Below are 25,234 nucleotides of genomic sequence, written 5' to 3' on the forward strand. Positions count from 1 at the left end.
GACAGACTTTTCCAATATTCGCTGGTTGTGTGTTATTCAACAGCAACCAGAGTTTGCCACCCTTTGCGTCTACTGCAACCACTAATTCATGCTGGCGCGCTCCAAATGAAAAATTACCCGATTAGTACCTTGGCAGAAATTAAAAGATCTGTAATTTTCTTTCAAATTTTTCAGTTTAAAGACTTCCCTCCCTCCGTGATTCCGCCATGTCTCCTTCAGTCACAGACAAAAAACAATCTGCTTCTGCCAGAGTGCTTGGATCTGCCTCCGCAGGTATTTGTGAGATAGCTGTCTTCCACCCGGTTGATACGATTTCCAAGAGACTAATGAGTAATCAAACCCGAGTCAACAGCTTGGAAATCTTCAACAAGGTCATTTTCAGGGAAAATGCCTCCAAGCCAATTGGCCAGAGATTGTTTAGTTTATTCCCAGGCCTTGGTTATGCTGCTTGCTACAAGATCTTGCAAAGAGTGTACAAGTATGGCGGTCAGCCTTTTGCAAACGAGTTTCTGACTACCAACTTTAAAAAGACGTACGAGGACGCTTTTGGAGCCAAGACCGGTAAAGCACTGCTGTCTGCCACTGCTGGATCTCTTATTGGTATTGGTGAAATTATTCTACTGCCTCTCGATGTGCTGAAGATCAAGAGACAGACAAACCCTGAAGCTTTTAAGGGTAGAGGTTTCTTCAAGATCTTGCAAGATGAAGGACTTGGTTTGTACAAAGGATGGGGATGGACTGCTGCTAGAAACGCCCCTGGCTCGTTTGCTTTGTTTGGTGGATCAGCATTTGCCAAGGAATACATTTTCCACCTGAAGGACTACTCTTCTGCTACGTGGGGCCAAAACTTCGTTGCCTCGATCTTCGGTGCCTCTGCATCTCTGATTGTTTCCGCTCCCTTAGACGTGATTAAGACCAGAATCCAGAACAAGAATTTTGAGGCCAACGAGTCTGGTTTCACCATTTTGAAGAACATGGCAAAGAACGAAGGAGTCACTGCTTTCTTCAAGGGATTGACTCCGAAACTGCTCACCACCGGTCCTAAGCTTGTTTTCTCGTTTGCGTTGGCCCAGACTTTGATTCCAGCCTTCGATAAATTACTTAATTAACCTGCCTGTATATACAATTAATTAGAGAGTATTCGCCAATTGCAGGATTAATGGGTGACAATTAGCAGGCAGACGTGGTAAGTCAACCCGTATCCCAGCTTTAGCCAGCACCCGTATGTCTATAAGAGTGCAATAGACGAAGTTAAACTTCTTTGGCTCCGTCAAAGGACCAAAACACCCGTCCTCGTCGACTAACTCAGAAATCGACTTGAGATTAGCTTCCACCTTGTTGCGCCATAATTCCAGGCTGGGTTTCTCATCCAAAGCGAGCTCCTGGAACTGAAGACTGCGCCGAATGGGGTTTTTGTAGAAATTGTCCTTTTCTGGAGCGAAAAGTAGCAAGTCTGTGTCGAATAGTTCACAGAAGTCACATCGAGTAGCCAGATGGAACATATCATCGAATGCAACATATTCTTGCTTCATACTGATAAAATAATCCACCAATCTTCTTTCCACTTCAATGGGGACCATCGCATATTTCAGTCCGAGATAATCTGACAAATGGTGTGCGCAAAGAGAACGGAGTTCATCGTCGTCGTCAGAAAGAAAATCAAATAATTTCAGTCTTACCTGAACACCGTAACCATCGTCTCCGGTATGAACAGAATTGAACCCAATGAGTGCATTCAAAGATGCTTTTCTAGCTGGAAACTCATTGCTATCAGCACTCAGGCGTTTGACTGTCTTGAACCAGCCATCGAACTCCAATGGGTCCAGTTGCTTTCCAACCAAAGGTCCCAATGCTTCAATCAAGCTCATCTCGATATCACTGTTTGTGTGCAAGGTAAGCAGAGAGAAAAGACTGTGTACCATCTCAGGGTCATCAAATTCTGTCGTTTCTAAAAGGTTTTTCAGACATTTCAAGGCCATCGATTTAACGTAGTCCCAATTTTCACGCTGACAAAGGTCCCATAAAATCCGGATTGCTTCGGACTTCACATTGTCCGGGAGATCTACATCACAGGACTCAATTGCAGCAACACGTACCTCGTGAAGGGAGTTCATTGCAAGCTCCAGAAAGTCAATAAACACGCTCCATTTGCGAGACTTCCTGTAGTAGTCCAAAAGTAAACTTGCACACTTCCTCAAAGCCAGCTGGTGCGACCCGTCAAGTCTAGACATCTGGCCGTTCTCAATGAACCAGTTGCCCAACAGGGCTACTGATTTTGGATCCAGTTTGCACTTGGTGAGCTCTATTAGCCTGAAATACGTCAGTTGAATAGCATAGTTCTTTTTCTTTAGCATGCTAGGCAGGTGACACAGAATCAAATCCATATACTCCTTGGGAACCTGAGACCATTCGTTTTTCAGCTCTTGTCGGATAATCAGCTCCTGAACAGCCAAGATCGAGCCATGGACGGCATTAAGGTTTCCTGGTTTTTTCAGTAATGCAGAGCATTCCTCAAACACTGTGTCGGAGGACACCAGAGCAGGAAGTGCTCTTGCAGCCATTTCGCGCAACTTCCAGCTTTCATTACTCAAACACGTAAGAACGAGCGGCTTGAATTCTTGCAATCCCTCGTAGCCAGGCGTAGCTTCAAGCCGCGTCAATGTGGTAAGCACAGGATACATTTTTTCCACATTGTCTCTTGTGAAACCTGTGCTGATGGAGTCGGAAAGCGATTCAAGAAGAACATTGCGGATAGTCTTGAACCTGGAAAAGAACAGTCGTGCAGAGATAGTGGAGAGATGATTGTTGCTAATTTTTTTGCTCCCAAATAGCTTAGTTTGCAACGCAGCAAAAAGCATCACTCCGCAATTGCGAACGGCCCAGATTCTCGAGCCAAAAGAATCTAAAGCGAGTTGCAATGCCTGTCCAACGTAATTTGCAGACTCATGAGACAAAACAGAATCCACAATGATGGCCTTGATCGAGTTAATGGCGTTGACTTGGGGGATGTTGGTCGATACTGCTGCATTTTGGTCAATCGGTAGCTGTGCAATTTGAACAAGACTATCCATAGTGGAGGCTATCAGAGTGCCATCAGAACGTAGCATAGCGGTGAGAAGAAACGGGATGCCGGCAGATCTTCTTGTAATTGAGATTTTCTCGTTCTTGACCAGATGAAGGGTCTGATCAAGCCATTCCTGGGTATAGCTGGATTTCTTACAGCATGCAACATATGTAGGGAAAACGGAGGTAAATGCTCCCTTGTGCCTGACTGTTGCAAGTTGCTCCATCAGAGTCTCACCTATGGATCGGAGTTGCTCTTCATCTATGGTGTAGTTTGAAATTAGTATTTCGAGCAGATTAGTCGACTCTTTCAAAGCCCTCCAGCAATAATTGTAGACCACCTGCGATGCTTTGCCATATTTTGCTTCCAGGTCGGCACTAAATTCTTCCACTTCCTCCGGTAAATTCCCTTCTGGAGAGTCATTTTGCAGCACACCTTTTGTGACCTGCCAAATATCCATGCAACAACCGATCAACGCAGGAACGTGGTCTTCCAAATCATCGCTCTTGATCGTGTAAATATGCCTGAGTGCAGAAAAGTACCCCTGCATGCTGGCTTTGAAGCAAGCTTCTCCAAGGTTGTGCGTGGTGTCAATTTCGTGCCTCAAGCTCTGTAGCAGCAGCCGCAAGACAGGCTCTACATCAAGGCCTTTATCCCTCTTATGTCCAACCAAGAACTGAAAGAATTTGCCCGCGAAGTCCACACTCTTTCCCTTCATGTCGGACAGTAGCAGTAGGCTTCTCTTTTGAGCAAGCTCTAGGTCCACATAATCTTCAATGTCAACAGGACACATTTCGAGAAATTCGCAAGAAATCGAACGAATATCGTCGTAGTCATCTGACAAATGGTCGATGAGGATGCGAACCAGGGTTGCGGAATAAATTTCCATTGAAAAAGGAAAACCATTGTGTCTGTATTTGTCGAAGTAGCGGTCGTCAACCCTGCTATCGAGACCGGACTTCACCAGAGACTTTAAAACTGCGTAGCCAAAAGAAACACAGTGGTACGATGAACCTGGTCGCAAATTGAAAAGCACCTTCTCCAACAGGGTCGCCAAAAACTGCTGAGCATCCGAGACAAGCGCTTCCTTGTATACTATCTCCTTTTCAAATCTGGCATAGTTCTTTTTGGCCAAACTCTTTGCGTCTCGGTCCAAAGCGTACGACGAATCTCTGACTCTAATAATGAAAGTGTTGAGCAACGAGAGAGACGCGGTTCTAGCCTCTAGATCCGTTTGGGAAAACAGGTGGTCAGTGATGTCCTCGAGAAGTTGGTACACTGTGCTCTGTATAGGCATGGCTCCCTTAGGAGAGGAAAGGAGCAACGATAATGCCACAAGCCGTAGCCGATCATCCTGTTGCAACAAGAAAGCCCTGAACTCGTCATAGGACAAAAAGCTAGTTGGATCCGAGACAATCGCAAGATCTTGCGCGATTTTCAAGCACCCAAGAAATATTGGTGTGTTTGGTCTCACAGCATCAAGAAAAATTTCGGTAGCAGGTCTGCAAATTTTGAAGAGATTCGGTAGCAGGTAAGTTTCTGTGTGTTTTTTCAGTTTTGGGATCTTCAAATTATGAAGCACAGGCTCTTTCCACAGAGAAAACCAAGAAGATATATTATCTTCTGTGTATAGGTTTCCTAGAAGTAAGGGCACAGTTTTTCCAATACAACTAGCTAGAGCATTGCTCCATATGTATTCAATAGCTTCTTGGATAAAAGACGGACGCTGCTGGATCACATAGACACTCCATTGTCGCTCTTTGATAAGATGGTCTAATAAGAAATATAATGCTCGAGAAGAATATGGAAGCTGCAGACAACGATCAATATATGCTTCGAAAATGAGGTCTCTAGATGGGGCTCGATCTATGAATAAAATCAGCTTTGCAAACAATTCCCTGAGACATTTCCCTATTGGAGCCCCGGAATCGTTCCAGAAATCAATGATGTACTGTAAAAAATAGTCAGATCTATCAGTCACCAAAGACAAAATCTTGTCCTTGTTGCCAACACCATTTTCGACGAGTCTCTGCGATCTTGTCAGCCAGAGACACAATGTACTGCACGCGGAAACACGATCCGTCTCAAGCTGGCTAAATATGAAGGTGAAAAAGTCGACTAGCTGAGGCTCCACAGACTCGTCCACATCTTTCAGTCTGATCAGTGCCGCCCTGACACCATCAAGCTGCATCTTGAGGTACGTGCCAGGAAATAAAATTTTAACCAAGGCTTCGCGAAATAAAAATAATTTACGTGTTTTCTCATATCATAATGGAAGACAAGTACATTGGACTGGCGCTGGCCATCAGTTCGTCGTTGGCGATTGGAACGTCGTTTGTGCTTACAAAAAAAGGTCTACTGAAAGATGGAAGCGGCGGAGAGTCGTACTCGTACCTGACGAACCCAATTTGGATCCTTGGTACCTCGCTTATGGCTATTGGGGAAATCGCCAATTTTGCGGCCTACACGTTCGCTCCTCCCATACTGGTGACCCCCCTTGGAGCTCTTTCTGTCATTATTGGCGCCGTTTTGGCCTCTGTATTTTTGAAGGAGGAACTTGGTACCCTGGGTAAAATGGGATGTGCAATTTGTTTACTTGGCTCGGTAATCATCGTGCTGCATGCTCCAGCAGACAAGGAGGTGCAGACAGTGGACGAGATTCTCAACTACGCCAAACAGCCTGGCTTCATGCTGTACGCTCTTGTGGTTGGTATCTACGCGGTGTTCATGATCTACAAAATTGCTCCTAAGTTTGGAAACCAAAACCCTATGATATACATCAGCATCTGCTCCCTGGTGGGATCAATTTCCGTGTGTGCGATCAAGGCATTTGGAATTGCCCTTAAGCTGACTCTTCAGGGCAACAACCAATTTACACATCCTTCTACCTACTTCTTCATCATTGTGGTGGTTGTGTGCATTCTGACACAAATGAACTACTTCAACAAGGCGCTGGCGCAATTCGATACTTCCATTGTCAACCCACTGTACTACGTGACATTTACCACAGCTACGTTGTGTGCTTCCTTCATCTTGTTCCGCGGATTCAACACCACCTCGTCCGTCAATATTATTTCTTTGATTTGCGGATTCCTCATCATTTTCAGCGGTGTGTTTCTGCTGGACATTTCCCGTCACGGTTCTGACACAGATGAACTGTTTGCTACGAAGAAAGATGGATTATCCGACATTCCATTAAACTCTGACCTGTCTGCATACCAGTTCAGAAGATCAATGCAATTGAACAGACCGAACCAGGATTCTGCGTACCACAATTTAAACAGCGACCCATCTGACCGCCTTCGAAGACGCTCCGACAGTTTCGAATTGAACTAGCACCCCGAAATTGAGCAAGAATACATAGAGACCATATACACCTCCTTTAAATATCGTCAATATCCAACTCCTCCTCTTCATCCTCTTCACTTTCATTTCCAAATTCGAAGTTAGCGTCGTCGTCCACGTCCTCACCAAATGTATCTGTTTGATTGATCTTTGCTGTTTCGGGAAGCTCCCCTTGGGAAATCAGCGTGCGTGCTTCGTCCGCGGTATATTTATGCACCACATCGGCCTGGTTGTCTTGAAACTCTCTCAAGGCAACAAGAATGATGTCTCCTTGCGCCATCCAAACCTTCTTTCTCAATTTTCCTCTGATATGCGCAATTCTGGTGACACCGTCAAAACAAGCTGCTTGCACGCGGCCGTTACCCAGCATTTTTGTGATTTGTGCATATTCCTGCTGTTCATCCTTGTAAATAAGCTCTCTTTTCTGAGACCAGTTCTCATTCTTGCCTCTTCTTCTATTCTTTCCTCCTTTGCCCTTTCCTTTATTAGCCATTTTGTCCAGAACAAATTTAGTAAAATTTTTTTTTTCACCTGAGGAAATTGGCTGTGCCAAAACATCTACAATATTTATTCATTACCCGGAACCTTTTAGGCCATGGACTCCTTCGAGGCGAGAGTCTATCTTACGAAACAGCTGAGCTCGCTCACGCCGTCGAAACAGGCTGCTCAACAGTGTGCCAAGTTTTTGTTGAAACACAAGGAGCTTCAGGACGACCTTTATTCTGTTATTTTGGAGAGTCTCGACGCTGCAGACCTCAATATTCGCATCAACATCTTCCAATTCCTTGAGGAATTGATTCTATACTGCCAGAATGACCCACAGAAACCATACATATCTTCGATTATCAAGGATATGAAACTTATACTTACCAAAATCCTCCCTCCAAAGCCTGATACCATGTCCTGCGAAACCAGATTGCTGACCAATCTCCATGCTGCTTACACGATATTGGTAAACATCTCCAGATCATGCAAGTTCACAAATCTCAAAGAATACAAGGCCAAATATGGCTCCAACTTGCTGACTGATATGGATAGAAATAGGATCGAGCTTCAGCTCCAGTTCGACGAAAAACCTTTGTACACAGACAGAGATGTTCCAGAGTCCATTGATGGCCAGCTCGACTGTGCGTGGGAATTCCTATTGGAGAAAAGACGCCAGTCTCAGTACGAACGTTTTTTTATAGATAAGCACCAGATGCAGTCTCCGACAGAGCCCCTGCAGGACACATTTGCAAAAACGCGGAAGCAGCTTTTGGCTAGGATCGAGGCCGACCGAGAACGACAGAAGCGTGGCAAAGAGAATCTCTGGCAAATCAACAGGGAGAATGGATCAATAACGGAATTTGATCTCGTTTACGACACTTTCCATCAGTTTGACATTATTGAAGATAAACCCCTTATAGACGAAATCAACGAACTATATGATAACAGCAAATATGGAACACCTCACAGACCACAGCCGAACAAACGTTTTAGACGATGATTATTTGTCGCTGGCGATGACCGTGGACAAAATCCTAAATAATTCATTGACACCCGATAATTTTTCCTCTGCTTTGGAGTTGGAATTATCCTGTCCGACCCTAATGGTGAACTTATTCTCAATATCGAATTCCAAGCTGTTGAAATAGTTGAACACCTCTTCGTCCACTGGCGTGTTTCCACCAGCTGCCATGACAAAGCCTAGATTGTGTTTGAGCTGAGGTTGATTCTTGAACGACATTGTCAGGTCGGATGGCTGGGAAACAGGACTTGTGAGTGACGACGATGGAATCTTTCTCAGATGGCCATCGAAGGAGTTCTGATTCATCACGAACGAAAGCGCACGGACAATCAAATTTGCTTCTTGCACAATGACAATGCCGTTGATAAGATTGGCATGTAAGTTGAATTCCTTGGAGTATAACTCATTCACGTGTGTGATCAGTTCTCCAACTAATTTGAGCTTGTGGTCCCTGTCCACGTCAGAGCAGTTCTCGGTGTGGAAGCGAACAGTACACTCCTCCACCTCAACAAATGATCCAGGCAATCTTTCGCACAAAGCATTCATCACCTCTATGACGGTCGGCATCCAGGTAAGCTCATTCTCGTCAATAACGGTGAACCAGTCATTGCTGTTTGGGAGCTTGATATAGCCTCCGTTCTCGGCAATAAGACCAAGCTCGCCAATTCTGCGATACCTGCGCAACAAGTCGGACCGTTTTAAGAAACTGAAAACGTAAACGATATTATTCGGGTCATTCGCAAGATTGAAAAGCGTGGACATGATGTATTCGTGCTGAACAGGATTGATCAAGGAGCCCGGAATGTTCACCTTGGAAACGAGATTGCCGAGGTTGATAATGAACAACCGTTTGCTTTCTGGATGAGGCAAGCTGTGGTACTTTTCCTTGAACAGAGCCTGGGATAATTGCGTCAGTTCAGAAGAACAGTCTTTGCGATTGCTTGCAAAAGCTGTTTCGATGTCGTGAATACAATTTTTCACCCACGACTGGGAGTCGTGTTTGAGGATGGTGGCATACATTTTTTTCCATCTCTGGAGCTTCTCCTCGGGAGACATCTCCAGGCCGAGCTTGATGTTTTCTGCCACCTGTTTGACATCATACGGGTTGGTCAAAAGAGGACCCTCTGTCATTACCTGTGCTGAACCAACAAACTCGCTCATGATCAAAGGAGAATGGGTCTCTTGTGCCGCAACAACAAACTCTTGAGACGTGAGGTTCATTCCCTCTCTAAGGGTAGAGATAATGAACAAATCTGCCTCTGCCAGGAGCGCCAAGTACTGCTCAAACTCAATATCCTGGTGGAGGAATATGACAGGCTGATCGGTGGAGATGTTGCTCGACTTCGCGTTGATTCTTTCGGCTATATTGAAAATTGATGTCTCAAAATCATCATCTTTCTCCATCTTGGCCTTCGTATAGATAAGAATGAGTATAGTATCAGAAACGCGTTCTGGATTATCATTCAAAAAGCGCTCGTATGCCAATAATTTCTCTTTGATTCCTCTGATTCTATCAATTTTGTCTCTGCTGACAATAAGTTTCTTATCTGCCCATCTCTCTCTGACTAGTGTTCTCCAGTTGAGACATAAGTTGTTTTGTAATCTCTTGTTGAGTAATTCGGCGTCGACTCCGATAGGATTACCCCTGACACTGATAACTCTATCTTTGTACCTGATTCCGTACTCATCAAAGTCCGCTAGGAGTAGTCTGTTGCACGTTTGGTAAAAGTGTCTCACGTATTCCTCTGTCTGGAAAGCAATGCAGTCGGCTCCTAGAAGACCTTCCAGGATATTGTTTCTCTGCGCTAGACAGCGGAATACCTCACTCGAAGGGAACGACACATGCAAAAAGAACCCGATTTTGGCGTTTGGTATCTTTTCACGTATCATTTTAGGCACGAGCATGAGATGATAGTCGTGCACCCAGACAATATCGCCTTCCCTATACTGCGAAACAATTTGGTCTGCAACTGCCCGATTTAACTTCTCGTAGTGTTTCCACGAATGGTTCTCGAAAGCATTTGACTTTGGATTGTCAGGGATCTGGTAGTGAAAGATTGGCCATAGGATTTCTTTCGAAAAACTGGTGTAGTGGCCATGGAAAGTGACATCATCCACAAATGCCACAGAGGAATCATACTTCTCGCTCAGCTCTTTTGCTATATTGTTTTTGGTTGTTTGTGGAACCACATCTGATGGAATGGGCAAAACGCCCACCCATCGAAATTTGGTTTCCGGATCAGAGGCGGCCGCAACGCGAATGGCATTCTTCAAGCTACCATTGGCCTTGTCAAACTCAACCACTCTCCAAGGTGCAGTTGCAAAAACGTTGTCTTTGATGAAAAGGTCGTGGTAATCAGGTTTTGAAAAGCCTCCAAAGGGCGTCACCTTATCCTCGTCAGGCAGAAAAGCATTCTCGTGTTCCGGCGGATACTCGTCTTTTTCGCGTTCCAAAGGCTTCTCTAGAGCTTGCTTTGCCACCTTCGAGCTTGAGCGACGCGACGAAAGCCCTGGTCGGTTGACTTTCAGAGACGAGTGTAGCAACTCAGGGCCCTTTGTTGCTTGCTTCTCCGAGACCGATGACGAAACAGTGATTTTTGTAGTGCTGACCCTCGACTTTGGCTGAATAAACGTTGATGTCGACACATTGACCGATGGTGAGCTTTTCGAAGCTTCTTTCAACTGGCTAATCTCATCCAGCGTGGGCTGTTTGGGGTTGTTGAAGAAAAATTCTTGAACAGATACATTCTGGTTTGCTCCGTCGGTGTTCGACGTAGATACCGAAGTTTCGCCATCGTCATCCTCGGAGATAACCTGTATCCTGTTGTCAATCAAATCTGTTTGGCTCAAGTTCGAAGCTGACGAGTTTTTCGCAAGAGCCTTTATCAAAGAAATAGTCGTATTGGTAGCATCCTTTAATTGCTTGTCTTTGGAAGAAGCGCTCGTTTTCGGCTGTCTAATAGGCTCAGCAATATCGTCAAATTCAGTGTCATTGTTGACACACTTGTCCTTGACTTGGACTTCAAAATGCACAGTGTATGGCAGAAATCTGGAGAAGGTGTTAGATCAATGTAACTCTTAGCATACTTACAAAGAAGCAACGAGAATGGTCATCTTATAATGAACAAACCCTGAGATTCAGTTTAGACTCAATGGTAGATTTCAATAGCTCGTTAAGAAATGGCACCACCGAAATTATTTAGATCGCAACTGGGTTGCTCTTCAGTGCTAAGAAAATGCAAATATAATAAAAAAAGTGCTATATTGCATAAATTTCTAGAAGAACACTTTACAAAGTTATACATACATACCTCGGGGCAGTCGGTACTACACAAGTAAAAAAATGAAATATATTATCCTTCTCCAAAGGACGAGTACTAAGTAGTTAATGGTGGACTCCAGTCGATCATTGAGCGCTAGATCAAGGCAGCAGCCATGCCAAGAGCAGCTCCAAGCATCCCAGTGTAGCCGACGCTCGACATGTAGGCATCACCACAGTACGTGGACTCCAATGCAGTCAGGGTGCCGTTTGTGGAGTTGGCACCCCTAAGCAGCGAGCTGGAATTGGTAGTGGAGTTCGAGTACTCCTCAATGTATGGCGTGCTTCCATCCAGGGCAAAAGAGTCTTCTTCATGTCTCCTGAACTTGCCCTTGGTCTTGACAATAGTACCGCAAGTGATCTTGGTCATATTGGCAAAATGAAGGTTGACAGAGAGTCCAATGATGTAAGCTTTGTTCTTAGGATTCAGCGAGAGGTAAGGATCGTAGTAAGTAGCCTCGAAACAGGTGGTGTTGATCCATCCATGCTTTCCAGAGAGATCGCCGACCTGGCACAGAGCATCATCATCGAAGCTATCACATTCATCAAGTGGTGCGTTGTAAGGATTCAAATGGGTTCCCGTGGCTTCGCAGTTACCGTTTGCTGGAACGGGAGCTTTGTGGATGTGATAATAAAAGGGTCCTCCCTCTTCGGGAAGTCCAGTCACGTCAATGTGGACTTTAACTGTGCCGTTCTTTGCGGAAAACTCAATGATACCCTTGGTGTCTTTTTTATCAAGATGGGCTTTGGCAACCATGTTTCTAGGAGAGTCTGTGTTCTCGGGGGCAGGGCCGGCGAGCGCGACAGCGGCAAGAGCGCCGACGATTAAGAGTGAAGAAGAGACCATTTTTATGGGTAGAGTGATGCTAATTCTATGGATGTAAACTTTAGATGGAGAAAGTAGTTGTAGAGAAATTGGGGGTACAAATAGGTTGGCGTCAAGGACAGACGCCCAAATTTAGGGATAGCTTTTTAGTTTTTTACCCGGCCGATCATTTATTTCTCTAGCTGAACCCAGAATTTTTTCTGGTGTCATCTTTGGTCGATAAGCGACCATCCACTGATAAGATATGGGTGATAAAACTTTACACCAATACAGGCCTGACAGTGGTCGGAATTGACGGAACAGCGAAATCGTCGCCTACATATTATATCTCGTTTTGCTGGCCATGAATCGAAGTAGTTTGTTGTGAGCTATGTAGCATGACTATATGCCATCAATCATCCCTTTGCTTCTCAGGTAGTGCACCAGATCAATAAAATTTTTTTCACGTCCAACGTTTCACGCAAAAATATTTATCAGCTGGAAAAAAGATAACAGAGATAGACAACAAGTACTTTGCGTATTTGTCCAAATTGACGTTTTGTACTATATATCAGCTAGTTTGAAGCTCCTGTGTGGCTATTAAACCAATATCCAACCACATTGCAACCTTTAGGAAGTTTTTTTATCGGACTGTTTTGATTCTCAAACTGGTGGGCTTTCGTTACTTCAAATTACGATTTTACCACCATGTCAAACAACATATCCTTGTTGAAGCCAAAATTCACTCCGTCATCACCAACTGACCTCAAGCACACCTCACTGGACTCCACTCACTACTCGTCCACATCTCCGGGAACAGAGGGGTCGCCACCATCAGGCTCAGACCCGCTGCATCCTAACGCTAAGACAACCACCACTACTCAAAGCAACGGTGCCACTACTACCAAACAAAATATGTCTACGCCCACGTGCAAAAACTGCAAGACTCAGACCACCCCATTATGGAGAAGAGACGAAACTGGCCAGGTGCTTTGCAATGCTTGTGGTCTGTTCCTCAAACTTCACGGCCGCCCACGGCCTATCTCTTTGAAAAGTGACGTGATCAAGTCGAGAAACAGGGTCAAACACAGCAATTCAAAGTCGAATCCGAACACTCCTGAACTCAAGGCTAAAGATTCGTCTTCGAATGGCAAGGTTACTAAATTTTCTCCCAAACAATACAAACCAAATACGAAAACACAAGGCGGCCAATCCAGAGAGTCGTCTCCAATTTTGAGTTCTACAACCAACGGATCGAATGCACAAGCTGATAATAAGTCTCCTGTGATCTTACCGCTTTTGCCTCGCAATCAACAAGACTCAAATGGACAGCAATCCCCAGGTAACCAGTACTCATACTCATCTACAAACCCATGGCTCAATAAAAACCAAAACAATGTACAACCTTTACACTATCCTGCGTCTGCTCCAACGCAGTATGCCGGCAATTTGGCCAAAGTCACGTCGCCGCTACTGTTGTCGACTGGTTCCGGCAACGTGTCAACTCCTCAATACAACCACCCACAATCCTCAGAGAGGTCGAGCAATCAGAATTTGGGCAGAGAGGCCATGCTACATGCAGCTGGGGCACTGGAGACGCTGAGTCAGCAAAGCTCCAGCGACAAAATTCCAGGCATGAAACTCGACAGCGAAATGTCCAATAGGCCATCGTCCCCTCCACAGAAATTGCCTTCTATTTCCAGCATCAGTAAGCCTTATTCTCCTGCTACGGAACTCAATAACCATGCCACTCCTCCATTCGGACCCACAAAGCTGACGTCACTGGACCATGGACACCAGCCAACTCCGTTGCAGTCGATTCTGTCACCTAGTTTTGGCCCCCAGTACTCACTCAACAACTCATCCTCTCAATTCGTTCCGAACGGCTCTGAGAAGCTGCCTCCACTGAAAAACTTCCCAGTGAACGGCAGCATGCAGAGTTCCAGCCAGAAGATGTCACCACTGGTCGTGCCTGCAGATTCTAAACCTGCAAGTAGAGGTTATTCGCAACAGATGGAGCAAAGAAGCCATTCGAACATGTCCTCATCGGAGGATCTCCGGACAAGAATTTCAGAACTTGAACTGGTCAACGATTTATACAAAACACGGATTTCAGAGTTGGAAGCTATGGACGCTGCTTCGAAACAGAGAGAAGCTCTGTTGAAGAGACGTATTGAGGAGCTTACAGACCTAGTCAAACAAAGAGATGCCTCCAAGAAACATGCAGAGCAACGTTACCACGCTAACCAGCAGGGAAATGAAGCCAAGCGCTTGAAAGTGGAACCTAACTAACGAAAAAAGGATCTCATGATGTAATTTGTATAATGGTTTTAATGAATGAATCAAATTAAGGTTATTAAGAAAAAAAAATTAAGGTGACTATGTCCAAACCACTATCAGTGCAGTTTACAGAGGCTCTACAGCTTGTGCAAAAACTTGACAGCTTGTCTTTGCGGAGAGATTCTGCTGAATACAAGGAAGAGCTGAAAAATGTTCTTGACTCGCTGAATTCGGTCAAGAAGTCCATCCAGCAAATGGCATTATTCAGTGTCAATGAGGACATTGATGAGGTGAGTACCGGCCACTTGCGGTACTTGGCAATCGATTTCTATATTGCACAGGTCCTTGGAAATACTGTCACCAATAGGGCCTCCACTCTTAAGACCTGCAATGGTTTGTATTTACAGTTCCTTTACACCTTGGAAAATTACGGGATATTAGATAAAAAGCAGCGATCTAAATTGGACGCGATAAAAACATCATATGACCCGCAAATTGACGAACTGCGCTCGGACGATCCTGTGACGAGAAGACAAAGCAAGATCGACGAGTTCAAGATGACGAAAGACTTCGAAGAGAAGCTTAAGATCCTGGAGTCGTCAGATTTCCATAGTCTGGACGATGAGGTAGTGAGACAAGTCTACCTTGATCAGCTCAGATACTTTGCTTTGAAGTCGTTCCAGAGCATTGAGTCGAATCTGATGGAAATTGAGCTTCTTGCCAACATGCCTGTTCGCCCCATTGAACCGATTCAGGAGCCGGATGAAAGAGAGAAACAGAAGAAATTCGACGAAACTTACACTGACAAAGTGGAGTCCATAACTAATCCGATATTGTCAAAGGACGGCAAGGTTCTGCGGCCTTTCACGATTGTGCCATCCCGTGACCAGCTACAGAAGAAGGTTTTTGGAACGGGCCAGGTTCTACCCACGATGACCGTGGAAGAGCTTGTGGACCAAGAACTGGCAAACGGGGGCATGGTCAAGGAATCCTTGCCAGAAAAAGAATTTGACGAGGATAATGAAGACGATGTCGACAAGCTCACATACAAGAACCGCGAATGGGACGAGTTCACTGACAACAATCCCAGAGGAAGCGGAAACACGCAGAATTTGGGCTGACAGGAGTCGTGCACGCTTCATATTTGGAAAAATATACAATCGAAAAATAAACTGAGCAGAGAAAAAACGGACACGAGTAGGGGCGCCATGAGTTCGTTTGTTCCTGCGCAATTTAGCTCTTTCACCACGAATTTTGACTTTGACAAGCTGAAGGTAAGAATTTTCCAGAGCAATGGGGCTCGAGGTATACTGACTCGTAGACTGATACGACATCGTCTTTCCAAAGCCGACTTCGGTCGCTCAGAAGTCCACAAGACTTCTTCGATTTCAGAAGAATGAGCAAACCAAGCGGCATATTCGAAGCTCAGCAAAGAGTGAATTTCAACTTGACATACTTTAGCTCAAACTACATACTCATCACAGGCATCATTTGCTGCTATTGCATTCTGACCAACCTTTTATTGTTTTTCATTTTAGCAGCCGACGCGCTTGTTGTTTACCTGACACAGCTGCTGTTCAAAAGTTCGGACGAGCTTCAGTTCAGAGGTTGCAAGGTGTCCAAATCAGCAATTTACTCCACTCTTTTGTTGATCAATCTACCATTGCTTTTCGTGGCCAACCCCTTTACCACCTTGATCTGGCTGGCAACAGTGAGTGCTGGAGTCGTTCTGCCCCATGCTGTCTTCATGGAGAAGCCAATAGACGCCTCCTTTGCCGAAGTCGTTTAGGTATACTAATGAACGCTATTATCCACCAACCACACCTGACACCTCCCTTGTAGCTTTATCTAAACTTAATTGCTAGCTGATTATTTTTGACGGCAAATTGTTGCACTTGATTCCACCATGGGAAACCCCACCCTTATGAGATGGCCAGTAACGAGGATACTAGTTTTAGGTCTCGTGGTAACTGTCCTTTACAAAGCAATGGCAATATATAGTTCTCGCCGCGCCCCAGTCCAAGTGTGTTTTACGTCTCCCTCATCGGCCTTCAAGATCAAACATATATTCCACAACGCTGCAGACGGCAGGACTCACAAAAGACTGGACATAAATGACGAGTTTCTTAGCATTTACAACTCTGCACGTTCCCAGATGGCACACATCGAGGATATGGATTTATTTACTGTCTCTCCTTTCGAGCAAGAGCTTGTGATCAGACATACAGAGGGACAAACTGTCAGACTGGCGGACCGGTCGCCCGACTTTGTGGAGTCATATCTTGACTATGCACTTGAGAATGGTCCCGCTTCGCGTATGATCGAGTTTGATTGGCAACAAGAATCTCTCTTGATCCCAAATATGAGCGATAAGGAGACAATCGTCAGTTTGGCCCTAATGTCCTCGGACGCGTATGTCGGCCTTCCTACTGACGCTGACTGGAATGATGTGGGCGACAAGTACAACGAGTCAGAGCGTTTTGGATGGGAAAATGGAGGTGTGAGAGGTCATGTTTTCACCGATCCAGAAGAAACAATTGTGATAATTTCAATTAAAGGCACATCAGCCGCGGGCTTGAACACGGGAGGAGACGGCCAGACAGTGGAACAGGATAAGACAAATGACAACTTACTTTTTTCTTGCTGTTGCGCGAGAGTGTCGTCGTTGTGGAAAACAGTGTGCGACTGCTACGAAGAGTCGTACACCTGTAATCAGAACTGTTTGGAACAGGAACTGAGGCGACCGGACAGATATTACAAAGCAGTCTTAGAAATCTACCGCAACGTGACGCACATGTATCCAGAGTCGGAGATATGGGTCACAGGACATTCCTTAGGAGGATCGCTGAGTTCGCTTCTTGGCCGCACGTTTGGCCTTCCTGCTGTATCATTTGAAGCCGTGGGAGAATTACTGGCCACCCGCAGATTGCACCTACCAATGCCCCCAGGACTACCAGAGGAGATGGAAAACATTTGGCATGTTGGAAATACTGCGGACCCTATCTTCATGGGGGTTTGCAACGGTGCCTCTTCTACATGCTCTTTGGCCGGTTACGCATTGGAAACACAGTGCCATTCGGGAAAGAAATGTGTTTACGATGTGGTAAACGACCTGGGGTGGCACGTGAACCTGCTAAACCACAGGATAAGAACTATCATCAGCGACGTTTTGATGGTCTACAACGACACTGCCGAGTGCGTCAAACCCCCACCCTGCTACGACTGCTATAATTGGAGATTTGTGGACCATTCTGGCGATCGGTACAGAACCACAGCTTCCTCTCCGTCACCAATACCCTCCGAACCCCCTGGACGGCGGTGTTTGAAGCGCACGTGGTATGGCCGCTGCTACGAGTGGGCAGACGACCCCAGCGCGGTGAAGACTACCTTCGCAACTAGCACGATATACAGAAAGACTAGTGACATCAGCACCAGCACGCACACAGGAGGAAATACTACATGCATCAGAAGATCCTGGCTGGGGTACTGTCTCGAGTACGGTCCTGAGTTATGTTAGGCAAAGGCATAATTTTTTTCTCGGATAGCTACCATCGTATATACATTTATTTATGCTTACGGCTGTGCAAGGGAATAAAGTAAAAAACGCGTCTTTGAATTTTAAAACACGCTCCCCAATGTTTAGAAAAGTCAAGCGGAGAACAGACGGACGCCGGAACTTTGATGAGATCCAGGCTGGAGAGTCAGGGTACCGTCGTCTGGGCAGCAAGGGGTTCAAAGATGACCTCTCGATATATCCCCACAGGCTGTCCTTCTACAAAGTGCCTCCCTTTGAGGAGATCACACTGGAGGAGTTTGAAACATGGGCTATTGACAGATTAAAGGTTGTATTGGAGCTTGAATCATGTGTTAGCAGGGGCAAGCCGTTCAAAGATATTGAGATAATCATGAAACCACTGTTGTCCAAGCTGTTGCCAATGAATCTACCAAACAGAGAGTCGACGTCTTTGTATCTAGAGCGCAAGAAGGACCACTACTCGCATTTCATTCTTCGACTGGCATTTTGTCGTTCCGAAGAGCTCAGGACGCGTTTTATACGTGCTGAAACTCTACTGTTCCGACTCAGATTCAATATGATGTCGATACAGGAACAGAAAGACTTCGTCGCGTCTCTCGATCTGCCGTGGGAGACCGTGTCCGAGGAGGAGAAACAGGAGTTTCAGAACGAGTTGATGGCCTGCTGCTACAACACGGCACGGTCGATTTTGACCCAGACTGTGGAATACCAGCGCACGAAGAAGGTGACAGACGAGCAGGTGAGGGCGTTTTTATCGGCAGAGAAATTCTACAAGATCCCATTCGAGTTTGTTCCGGAGCTAGTCTCCACCAGACAGTCGTTTCTGCGCCGCGGTAAGGCGTTTGTCGCGCAGTTCCAGCAACTCTCGCTGATTTTGACTGAGTTCAGCAAACATCTAGCGGAGCAGCTCAATGTCACGATGCGTGCTCTTCCGACACTAGACGAGGACGACCGTCTGATTCCGGTGCTCAACAACCTCTCGCGCGGGTACGCCTCAATGGACTATCAATCGGAACTTGGTGGCTCTGAGACGAACGACGGGTCGGTGACCGCGGAGAGCGTTCCTAGTCTGATGAAACACATGCCGTTGTGCATGAACCGTTTGATGCAGGGTGTTATGAGCGACCACCACCTGAAATACCAAGGCAGACAACAACTGTCGTTGTTTTTGAAGGGCATTGGCCTAAGTGCAGAAGAAGCACTACGGTTCTGGCAGATGCAATTCACGTCTGGGCCGGGGTCGATGTCGATCGAGAGGTTCAACAAGGAGTACAAATACACTTTCCGACACAACTACGGTCTAGAAGGTGGCCGCATCAACTACAAGCCGTGGGACTGTCGCACGATCCTGAGCAAGCCGCGTCCAAGTAAGAACGAGTACCATGGGTGTCCTTATCGGGATCTGCATCGCGATCAATTGGCCGACCAGTTGCAGAAAATGGGACTGGACCAGGGAGCTCGACTAGACGACGTTCTGGAGCTCAGCGACCGGGGCGAGTACCAGGTTGCATGCACCAAGGTGTTCGAGCTGATGCACGGAGAAAAGATCAATGCATTGCTGAAGAACGGTGACACGGTGGACGAAACGTCGATCACACATCCTAATCTGTACTACAGTCGATCACTGTATTTAGAATCCAAGTAAACAAACATACAGTTGAAGGATAAAATAACCACAACATTCCCGCTTCTACAAGAATTAAAGTTTAAACTGCGCGTCAACAATGCAGCGGATAAATATGTTTCCTGTTGCAATTGTTTGAAATGTGCTGCACGAATTATTATTTGGGCGATGCATTGCCTTTTTAGTTTATTTTTCCACCTCTCCCAGTCTTCTCCAACAACCCTTGTTTATATATCTGCTGAGACGCTATCTCAAATCCATTTGATTTTCGTTAATGAGCTCAGAGAACAAAAAGACGACACTCGGTCTGTTTTCAAGGACGAAAACACGAATGGCCCGCAAGTCCAAAACCTTCCTCTCTCCAAAGACTCCTTCCGAGGACGCGTTTTCAGAAGACGCCGAAGCAAAGAGATACGACGAGTTGGAGGCCGAAAACAAAATGCTCAAGGAACAAGTGACAAAGCAGAAGTTCATGATACTCAAGCTCATCGACGAGCTCGAGTACATGGAGACCCTTTACAAAAAGAAAGCAGCTATAGTGGTGGACCCCATGTCACCTACCAATTCCGTTTCGTCCAATGCCTCGTCTATGGAAACACTTGTTGCCGAAAACAGTGAGAAGGAGAAGATGATAAAGCAGCTCCAACTCAAGACCAAACTACTTGAAGCGAACGTCGCGGACTTGCGCAGCCAACTGAAGTCTAATCTCTGCCAATACCAACGTAGTCTCTCTAACTTGTCCGACTCCGTGACGATGATCACGGAAAACCAGAAATTTCTTACGCCACCGCCAAGACCCCACATTGTTCCTAGTTCGCGCTCACTGAACCTCAAACAATACACGGACGCGGACGCTGGTGAGACCTTTGTGCTTCGCAAATTTAGTATCTGCTGATATTTTGCGTCGCGTCGATCGGCGATCTCGTTATAATTTTTGTGTACTCTTAGATTTCAGCTGTATAGTAACTACTATTTTTCTTTTTGTGATGCGGTTTATTTTAGGATTGGCCTGTTTCTTGGCCGCGTGCCGCGCTGCATTCCGTGCCGAAGAACTCACGGAGCGGCGATTACAGTCTCCGTCGGGAATTATCCGCGTCAAGTCAAGCGAGTTTGACAGCTTCTTTGAAGGAGAGAAGGATTACTTTCTTGTCTCGTTTCTGACCGCACAAGCAAACCAGAAATGCCATCTGTGCCAGTATTTTCAGCCCGTGTATGAAGAAGTTGCGCGCTCATTCTATGAATCAAACCCGTCGTTCCAAAAGGTATTTTTTCTCTCTGTCGATGCCGGCGACAACATTGCACACTTCAAGAAATACAATATAAGCACCGTGCCACACCTCTGGATCTACCCTATATCTTCCCTTATTTATAAACCTGTTGACAGCGACGATGAATTTGACAAAAGAATCCCAATGCCGGAGAGCTTATCTATCGTCAGCGAACATTACACCTATCCAATATCGGACACCATCAAGCAAGCGGACCAGGAGCTCCGGTTTGCCACATTTTTGGGGGAGCTCACCCAGACCAAAATTGTGATCAACAAGCCAATGGACTTGGTGCTGGCATTGAAGTACTGCGCGGGCTTTTTCGTTCTGTTTAGAATTTTGAGGTCGAGAAAACAGAAGGTGCTCGACAAAATAAGAAATGGAACAGCGCTTCTGGTGCTGAGCGTCATAGCAATATACATCTTCTTTTCCGGCGTGAACTTTGCTGTGCAAAGAAACGTGCCATTCCTGGTCAAAGACAAAGATGGTAGCCTCAAATATCTGACCCCTGGAGTCCAGAACATGATCGGAGCCGAGGTCACGTTGTCGATAGCGTTCCAGATGATATTTTCGCTTCTTCTATGGCTCCTAATTCAGGGCATCCCACGGATACCGAAGGAAAACCGGCCTGTTGGCATGCTCCTTTTTGCTGGCATGCTCTTCATCATCTACAACTTATTCACCAGCATGTTCAAGTCAAAAGATCCCGGTTATCCATTCACATACCTTTATATACCTATTTTCTAGACTACTGCTCGCTTTCACTTTTGTTCACAAAGTAGAAAGACAAGCAGATAAACAACGCTCCCATAATATACACCCCTGAGTTGACCTTGTGTTTGAACACAAAGTCGCACAACATAGCAAATGGTATTGTCAGCGATAAGCCTAACGTGACCGTCAATGGCGATGTGAGAAGCATGGCACGGGCCCAGAGGAAATCTGCGAGAAACGAGATGGCACAATTGAAGATGACCACGAAATACACGTACGAGGTTGGTGGGAGCTCGAATTTCTCGTACCCGATTTTGTCCAGCAAAACTAACGGTGGCCATAAGAATAGCAGGTTGAAGATGCCAACAAAGCCAAAGAAAAGTCTCATATCGATTCTGCTGTCGTTCTTGATTTTCAGCTTGAGCAATATTGAATAGACACCGTACAGGAAAGCGCCCGATAAAGCAAGAATGTTACCCATAACGACGTATTGTTTGGTTTCGGTCGGGGAAGGGTCATCGTTGCGGGTGACAAGTACAACGCCGACAAAGGACATCACGATAGAGACCAGCTTTGTTTTATTAATGCGCTCAATCAGGAAGAAAGCGCCAACTAGCATGGTGAAAAAGGATGACGTCGATGACAGGATGGTCTGGGAGGACACGGAGGTGTATAGTAGCGATGCGTTTGTGACCAAATTAGACAGGAACCACAGGGTGCAGAACCAAAATGCCAACTGGATAGTCTCTTTGACAGTCAGCGGTGGATATTCTGCATCGAGATCGAATTCCGTGTGGTTTGACAAATGGTACGGAATGAGGTAGAGCGCGAAGGATGCAGTGTTTATCCATGTGATGAAAAACGGTTTTGAATAGATGTCTTTCTCAAACAGGTCGTTGAGCAGCACTGACGATGAAACCCAGAGTCCAACCACACAGAAGAGAAAGAAGAGTCCCAAAGACCAGTCGCGCGATCGCTTCGCCCTTTCAATAGCGCTTCTGGTGACGGTCAGCGAAGACATATTTGGGTTACAGAAATTGTGGCTATTATTTAATTTTGCGGGCGATCGACGCGTCGACATCTAGAGTAATCTGGTGGCTCTTTGCAGCTCAGTATTCAGCAGGTAGGAGAAATACTTGAACTGGAATGTCGCCAGCGAGGTAGTGCTCAGCTCAGCTGGTACACGAGGAGCAGACACCGTTTTAGCGTCCTTTCCAGAGGATGGTGCCACGCACATTTTCTCATAAGGAGGAGACACTTGAAGAGGTACCTGTTCTGCCACCAAGAAGTCAAACTGTTGGGGCGACAACTGAGGGAGTTGAGCTTTCAGGTAGTCGAGAGTCTTTTTGCGCAGCAGGCGTGGGTCGTAATAGGGCTCTAAAGTAGGCTGGTAGCCATGGAGGAAACTTGATTTGTGGTCACGGGCCGAATTGCTAGAGCGGTGGGTAATTTCGGATCCGGGGCTATTTTCTGACTGTGCACCAAGCGAGAGCTGGGACATGGAGGTTTCTGGGGTGAAAAGCTGTTTCCGCCGATCGTAAAAAGACTGTTTGGACGAGTTGAGCGACAGGTATGCAGAGAGACTCAGTTGCACGGAGCCAGCAGATGAGAGGTCGGTGCTATCCTTGTTTTCTAGCATGGGATGCGAGGGTGAGAAACTAGAGGAAATACAAACTATTTAATTAAAGTTTGCAGAGAGAAATTGCCGAATTCTGGCCAACAAAGTGCAGAATAGTTGTACTGGGTGGGCTAACTAGGCCAGAAAGCAGTATTTCCATCTGCAACGGCATAATGGATCCCCATACTTTTATGTATTTTCGTAAATGGGCAATTACCCGGTTGAAAAGTGAAAAAAAATTTTCAAATTCAAGGTACCACCGAGTGTTTGCCACAGCTTATTGAGTCACTATTTACGATACAAAAACCATGTCGTGGCTGTTTGGAAGTAAGCAGGAGAAGAAAGAGACGCCAGTGGCTCCAGCTGGCCAGGCCGGATTCGATGCCAACCAAATTTCGGACATCTCTAGCATTCTGAAGAGTAATACTTTGGATCCAACCAAGCTGCATCCTCTGGCCGGTCTCGACAAAGATATCGAATATCTAGACCTGGACGAGGAAAAACTCACCACTTTGGAAGGAGCCGGCAACGGGTTGTTGCCATCTAGAGGATGGACCGACGATCTTTGTTACGGAACGGGTACCGTGTACGTTCTAGGACTGGGTCTTGGAGGTATCCGTGGACTAAATGAGGGTCTGAAAAATCTGCCACAGGGAAGAGTGGACCCTGTGACAAATCAGCTCAGGCCAGTTCCTTTCAAGCTCAAATTGAACACAGTTTTGAACCAGGTTACCAAGTTTGGCCCCCATATGGGTAACAATGCTGGTGTTTTGGCTATTATGTACAACCTGATTGACTCTTCTCTGGACAACATCAGAAACAAGCACGATGACTTCAACTCGCTGGCTGCTGGCTTTTTGAGTGGCGCGCTCTTCAGAAGCAGCAAAGGCCTCAAACCTATGGGTTATTCGGCTGGCGCAATGACCTTGGTGGCCGCAGCATGGTGTGGACTCAAACGACTGATCAATTGACGATTAACGATTATAGATGACGAGTCATAGATGTATATATGCGAACTGTGCGAGAATTCAGATTTGCGACGGCAGAGGTAGACGCCATGGGCTGCCCCACGAGCTTACAATCAGACAGTAGTGTCTGTTGATGAGGTTAAGCTCCTCGAGCTCGTCCAGCAGCTCCAGGCGGTTGATAGCGGTCAGCTCGTCCTCCGATATCCAATGGCTGTATATGTAGCTTAGGTCTGACACGTTAGTGGACTCGAAACCGAGTTTTTGCAGTCGTTCGTGCTGCTTTTCGATGGTGGAGTATTTCAGCAGCGATGGCATCTGAATCCCGCGCATTGAAAGGTTTTTCAGCATGATCTCACCGTAGTTGCCTTGCGAGTCTCCGCCTATTGGGTCGTACACAACGAGAACGGCCTCAGCGAGGTTTTCGCGCAGAAATCTCAAAACACGATCGCTTTCAACGTCTTCCATGTAGCAGACACAGCATTCGCTCAGAACCAGAGTAGGCAATGACGGGTCAACTGCTGGCAATTGCGCCATGGAACTGAGCTGGCGTAAATCGAGCGGAACCAAATGGTACCGAGGCGTGTCCAGCGCTGCCGAAGATGCATTAAATTGCTCAACTGTGGTGGGTAGGGGCTCTGGCTGGGCCCCAACTGTAGACCTCAGCAGTTCTTGGTCCAAGATACTGTATTTTTTTATTCTGCACGTTTCTTCGAAATCGATCTCGACGACGGTCAAATTGCTATTGTTCTCAAGCAGCCTCATGCCCCTTGTGTCGCTTCCACAGCCAAGAATGAGAATTTGCACCGGTGTGGCGGTCTTTGCAGCCAGCCATTTGTCCACCACAAGATCGATGGCACGGGTCCGGATCCATGTCCCGCGGTTAATCACGGGAGACTTGAGGACGACGGGCTGTTTTGAGGTCACTTTGGCCTTGCCGGTCCCATCAAAAAGTCCAAAAAACTGCTTACTCAACTGTCTTCTCACAGCCAGCCGTTTGTATTCGGAGTCAATTGCCAGCAGTTGGTATTTGAGGGTCCCGCTAATAATGGCCTCGAGGTATCTATCCTGCAGATAATTCTTTAGAAGACAGGAAAATCTGCATGCGAGGGCATCGTAGTCGGTCGACCTGGTGATCTGATCTTGTTGGAGCATCATTGTTTGGGATGAAATTAAAAATTGGGGTCTCG

The 25,234-nt window shown here is 46.1% G+C and overlaps 17 protein-coding genes across 17 annotated transcripts; 10 read left to right on the forward strand and 7 right to left on the reverse strand.

The window, feature by feature from the left end:
* The first annotated feature begins 201 nt into the window (after positions 1–201).
* On the forward strand, positions 202–2,009 carry OGAPODRAFT_16490 (mitochondrial GTP/GDP transporter). The gene has a single exon (XM_018354465.1). It carries the CDS (start codon positions 207–209, stop codon positions 1,107–1,109), a length of 903 nt encoding a protein of 300 aa, XP_018210563.1. The 5' UTR covers positions 202–206; the 3' UTR covers positions 1,110–2,009.
* Positions 1,210–5,080, reverse strand: OGAPODRAFT_13091 (uncharacterized protein; the record flags this gene model as incomplete). Its single annotated transcript, XM_018353348.1, has 3 exons — positions 1,210–1,228; positions 1,288–5,015; positions 5,078–5,080. 3 exons carry the CDS (start codon positions 5,078–5,080, stop codon positions 1,210–1,212), a joined length of 3,750 nt encoding a protein of 1,249 aa, XP_018210564.1.
* A 374-nt stretch (positions 5,081–5,454) lies between these two features.
* Positions 5,455–6,890, forward strand: OGAPODRAFT_16491 (uncharacterized protein). Its single transcript, XM_018354466.1, has one exon. The coding sequence runs from the start codon at positions 5,495–5,497 to the stop codon at positions 6,398–6,400; it is 906 nt and encodes a 301-aa protein (XP_018210565.1). The 5' UTR covers positions 5,455–5,494; the 3' UTR covers positions 6,401–6,890.
* Positions 6,447–6,881, reverse strand: OGAPODRAFT_36237 (uncharacterized protein; the record flags this gene model as incomplete). Its single annotated transcript, XM_018355321.2, has 1 exon — positions 6,447–6,881. A coding segment is annotated over one exon (435 nt), but the record flags the coding sequence as incomplete, so codon positions are not given.
* A 114-nt stretch (positions 6,891–7,004) lies between the features above and the next one.
* On the reverse strand, positions 7,005–11,091 carry OGAPODRAFT_16492 (trehalose phosphate synthase subunit). Its single transcript, XM_018354467.1, has 2 exons — positions 11,008–11,091; positions 7,005–10,965 (listed from the first exon to the last, which is right to left on the reverse strand). The coding sequence occupies exons 1-2, from the start codon at positions 11,028–11,030 to the stop codon at positions 7,896–7,898; spliced, it is 3,093 nt and encodes a 1,030-aa protein (XP_018210567.1). The 5' UTR covers positions 11,031–11,091; the 3' UTR covers positions 7,005–7,895.
* OGAPODRAFT_76569 (uncharacterized protein) lies at positions 7,005–11,253 on the forward strand (the record flags this gene model as incomplete). Its single annotated transcript, XM_018356199.1, has 1 exon — positions 7,005–11,253. One exon carries the CDS (start codon positions 7,005–7,007, stop codon positions 7,893–7,895), a length of 891 nt encoding a protein of 296 aa, XP_018210568.1. The 3' UTR covers positions 7,896–11,253.
* A 79-nt stretch (positions 11,254–11,332) lies between these two features.
* On the reverse strand, positions 11,333–12,082 carry OGAPODRAFT_8428 (uncharacterized protein; the record flags this gene model as incomplete). The annotated part of the gene is made up of 1 exon (XM_018356765.1): positions 11,333–12,082. The coding sequence occupies one exon, from the start codon at positions 12,080–12,082 to the stop codon at positions 11,333–11,335; it is 750 nt and encodes a 249-aa protein (XP_018210569.1).
* Positions 12,083–12,713: 631 nt separating this feature from the next.
* OGAPODRAFT_16493 (uncharacterized protein) lies at positions 12,714–14,368 on the forward strand. Its single transcript, XM_018354468.1, has one exon. The coding sequence runs from the start codon at positions 12,749–12,751 to the stop codon at positions 14,330–14,332; it is 1,584 nt and encodes a 527-aa protein (XP_018210570.1). The 5' UTR covers positions 12,714–12,748; the 3' UTR covers positions 14,333–14,368.
* A 43-nt stretch (positions 14,369–14,411) lies between these two features.
* Positions 14,412–16,242, forward strand: OGAPODRAFT_16494 (uncharacterized protein). Its single transcript, XM_018354469.1, has one exon. The coding sequence runs from the start codon at positions 14,422–14,424 to the stop codon at positions 15,439–15,441; it is 1,020 nt and encodes a 339-aa protein (XP_018210571.1). The 5' UTR covers positions 14,412–14,421; the 3' UTR covers positions 15,442–16,242.
* On the forward strand, positions 15,529–16,109 carry OGAPODRAFT_8431 (uncharacterized protein; the record flags this gene model as incomplete). The annotated part of the gene is made up of 2 exons (XM_018356766.1): positions 15,529–15,594; positions 15,642–16,109. 2 exons carry the CDS (start codon positions 15,529–15,531, stop codon positions 16,107–16,109), a joined length of 534 nt encoding a protein of 177 aa, XP_018210572.1.
* A 20-nt stretch (positions 16,243–16,262) lies between the features above and the next one.
* On the forward strand, positions 16,263–17,909 carry OGAPODRAFT_16495 (uncharacterized protein). The gene has a single exon (XM_018354470.1). It carries the CDS (start codon positions 16,308–16,310, stop codon positions 17,835–17,837), a length of 1,530 nt encoding a protein of 509 aa, XP_018210573.1. The 5' UTR covers positions 16,263–16,307; the 3' UTR covers positions 17,838–17,909.
* A 46-nt stretch (positions 17,910–17,955) lies between these two features.
* Positions 17,956–19,540, forward strand: OGAPODRAFT_100320 (uncharacterized protein; the record flags this gene model as incomplete). The annotated part of the gene is made up of 1 exon (XM_018352971.1): positions 17,956–19,540. The coding sequence occupies one exon, from the start codon at positions 17,956–17,958 to the stop codon at positions 19,498–19,500; it is 1,545 nt and encodes a 514-aa protein (XP_018210574.1). The 3' UTR covers positions 19,501–19,540.
* A 270-nt stretch (positions 19,541–19,810) lies between these two features.
* Positions 19,811–21,494, forward strand: OGAPODRAFT_13100 (uncharacterized protein; the record flags this gene model as incomplete). Its single annotated transcript, XM_018353349.1, has 2 exons — positions 19,811–20,336; positions 20,482–21,494. The coding sequence occupies 2 exons, from the start codon at positions 19,811–19,813 to the stop codon at positions 21,492–21,494; spliced, it is 1,539 nt and encodes a 512-aa protein (XP_018210575.1).
* Positions 20,585–22,482, reverse strand: OGAPODRAFT_100323 (uncharacterized protein; the record flags this gene model as incomplete). The annotated part of the gene is made up of 1 exon (XM_018352972.1): positions 20,585–22,482. One exon carries the CDS (start codon positions 22,480–22,482, stop codon positions 21,496–21,498), a length of 987 nt encoding a protein of 328 aa, XP_018210576.1. The 3' UTR covers positions 20,585–21,495.
* Positions 22,483–22,542: 60 nt separating this feature from the next.
* OGAPODRAFT_8437 (uncharacterized protein) lies at positions 22,543–23,100 on the reverse strand (the record flags this gene model as incomplete). The annotated part of the gene is made up of 1 exon (XM_018356767.1): positions 22,543–23,100. The coding sequence occupies one exon, from the start codon at positions 23,098–23,100 to the stop codon at positions 22,543–22,545; it is 558 nt and encodes a 185-aa protein (XP_018210577.1).
* A 239-nt stretch (positions 23,101–23,339) lies between these two features.
* OGAPODRAFT_100326 (uncharacterized protein) lies at positions 23,340–25,184 on the forward strand. Its single transcript, XM_018352973.1, has one exon. It carries the CDS (start codon positions 23,388–23,390, stop codon positions 24,048–24,050), a length of 663 nt encoding a protein of 220 aa, XP_018210578.1. The 5' UTR covers positions 23,340–23,387; the 3' UTR covers positions 24,051–25,184.
* On the reverse strand, positions 23,340–25,202 carry OGAPODRAFT_94090 (uncharacterized protein; the record flags this gene model as incomplete). Its single annotated transcript, XM_018357466.1, has 1 exon — positions 23,340–25,202. One exon carries the CDS (start codon positions 25,200–25,202, stop codon positions 24,108–24,110), a length of 1,095 nt encoding a protein of 364 aa, XP_018210579.1. The 3' UTR covers positions 23,340–24,107.
* Between the last annotated feature and the right edge of the window lie 32 nt (positions 25,203–25,234).

The sequence above is a fragment of the Ogataea polymorpha genome (genome assembly GCF_001664045.1).
Source record: "Ogataea polymorpha strain NCYC 495 leu1.1 chromosome Unknown OGAPOscaffold_4, whole genome shotgun sequence".
Taxonomy (NCBI): domain Eukaryota; kingdom Fungi; phylum Ascomycota; class Pichiomycetes; order Pichiales; family Pichiaceae; genus Ogataea; species Ogataea polymorpha.

Coding starts and splice junctions, on each gene's coding strand:
- OGAPODRAFT_16490 (XM_018354465.1), top strand. CDS start 207: ATGTCTCCTTCAGTCACAGACAAAAAACAATCTGCTTCTGCCAGAGTG.
- OGAPODRAFT_16491 (XM_018354466.1), top strand. CDS start 5,495: ATGGCTATTGGGGAAATCGCCAATTTTGCGGCCTACACGTTCGCTCCT.
- OGAPODRAFT_16492 (XM_018354467.1), bottom strand. CDS start 11,030: ATGACCATTCTCGTTGCTTCTTT. Junction 10,966..11,007: donor ACCATTCTCGTTGCTTCTTT/GTAAGTATGCTA, acceptor CACCTTCTCCAG/ATTTCTGCCATACACTGTGC.
- OGAPODRAFT_16493 (XM_018354468.1), top strand. CDS start 12,749: ATGTCAAACAACATATCCTTGTTGAAGCCAAAATTCACTCCGTCATCA.
- OGAPODRAFT_16494 (XM_018354469.1), top strand. CDS start 14,422: ATGTCCAAACCACTATCAGTGCAGTTTACAGAGGCTCTACAGCTTGTG.
- OGAPODRAFT_16495 (XM_018354470.1), top strand. CDS start 16,308: ATGGCAATATATAGTTCTCGCCGCGCCCCAGTCCAAGTGTGTTTTACG.
- OGAPODRAFT_100326 (XM_018352973.1), top strand. CDS start 23,388: ATGTCGTGGCTGTTTGGAAGTAAGCAGGAGAAGAAAGAGACGCCAGTG.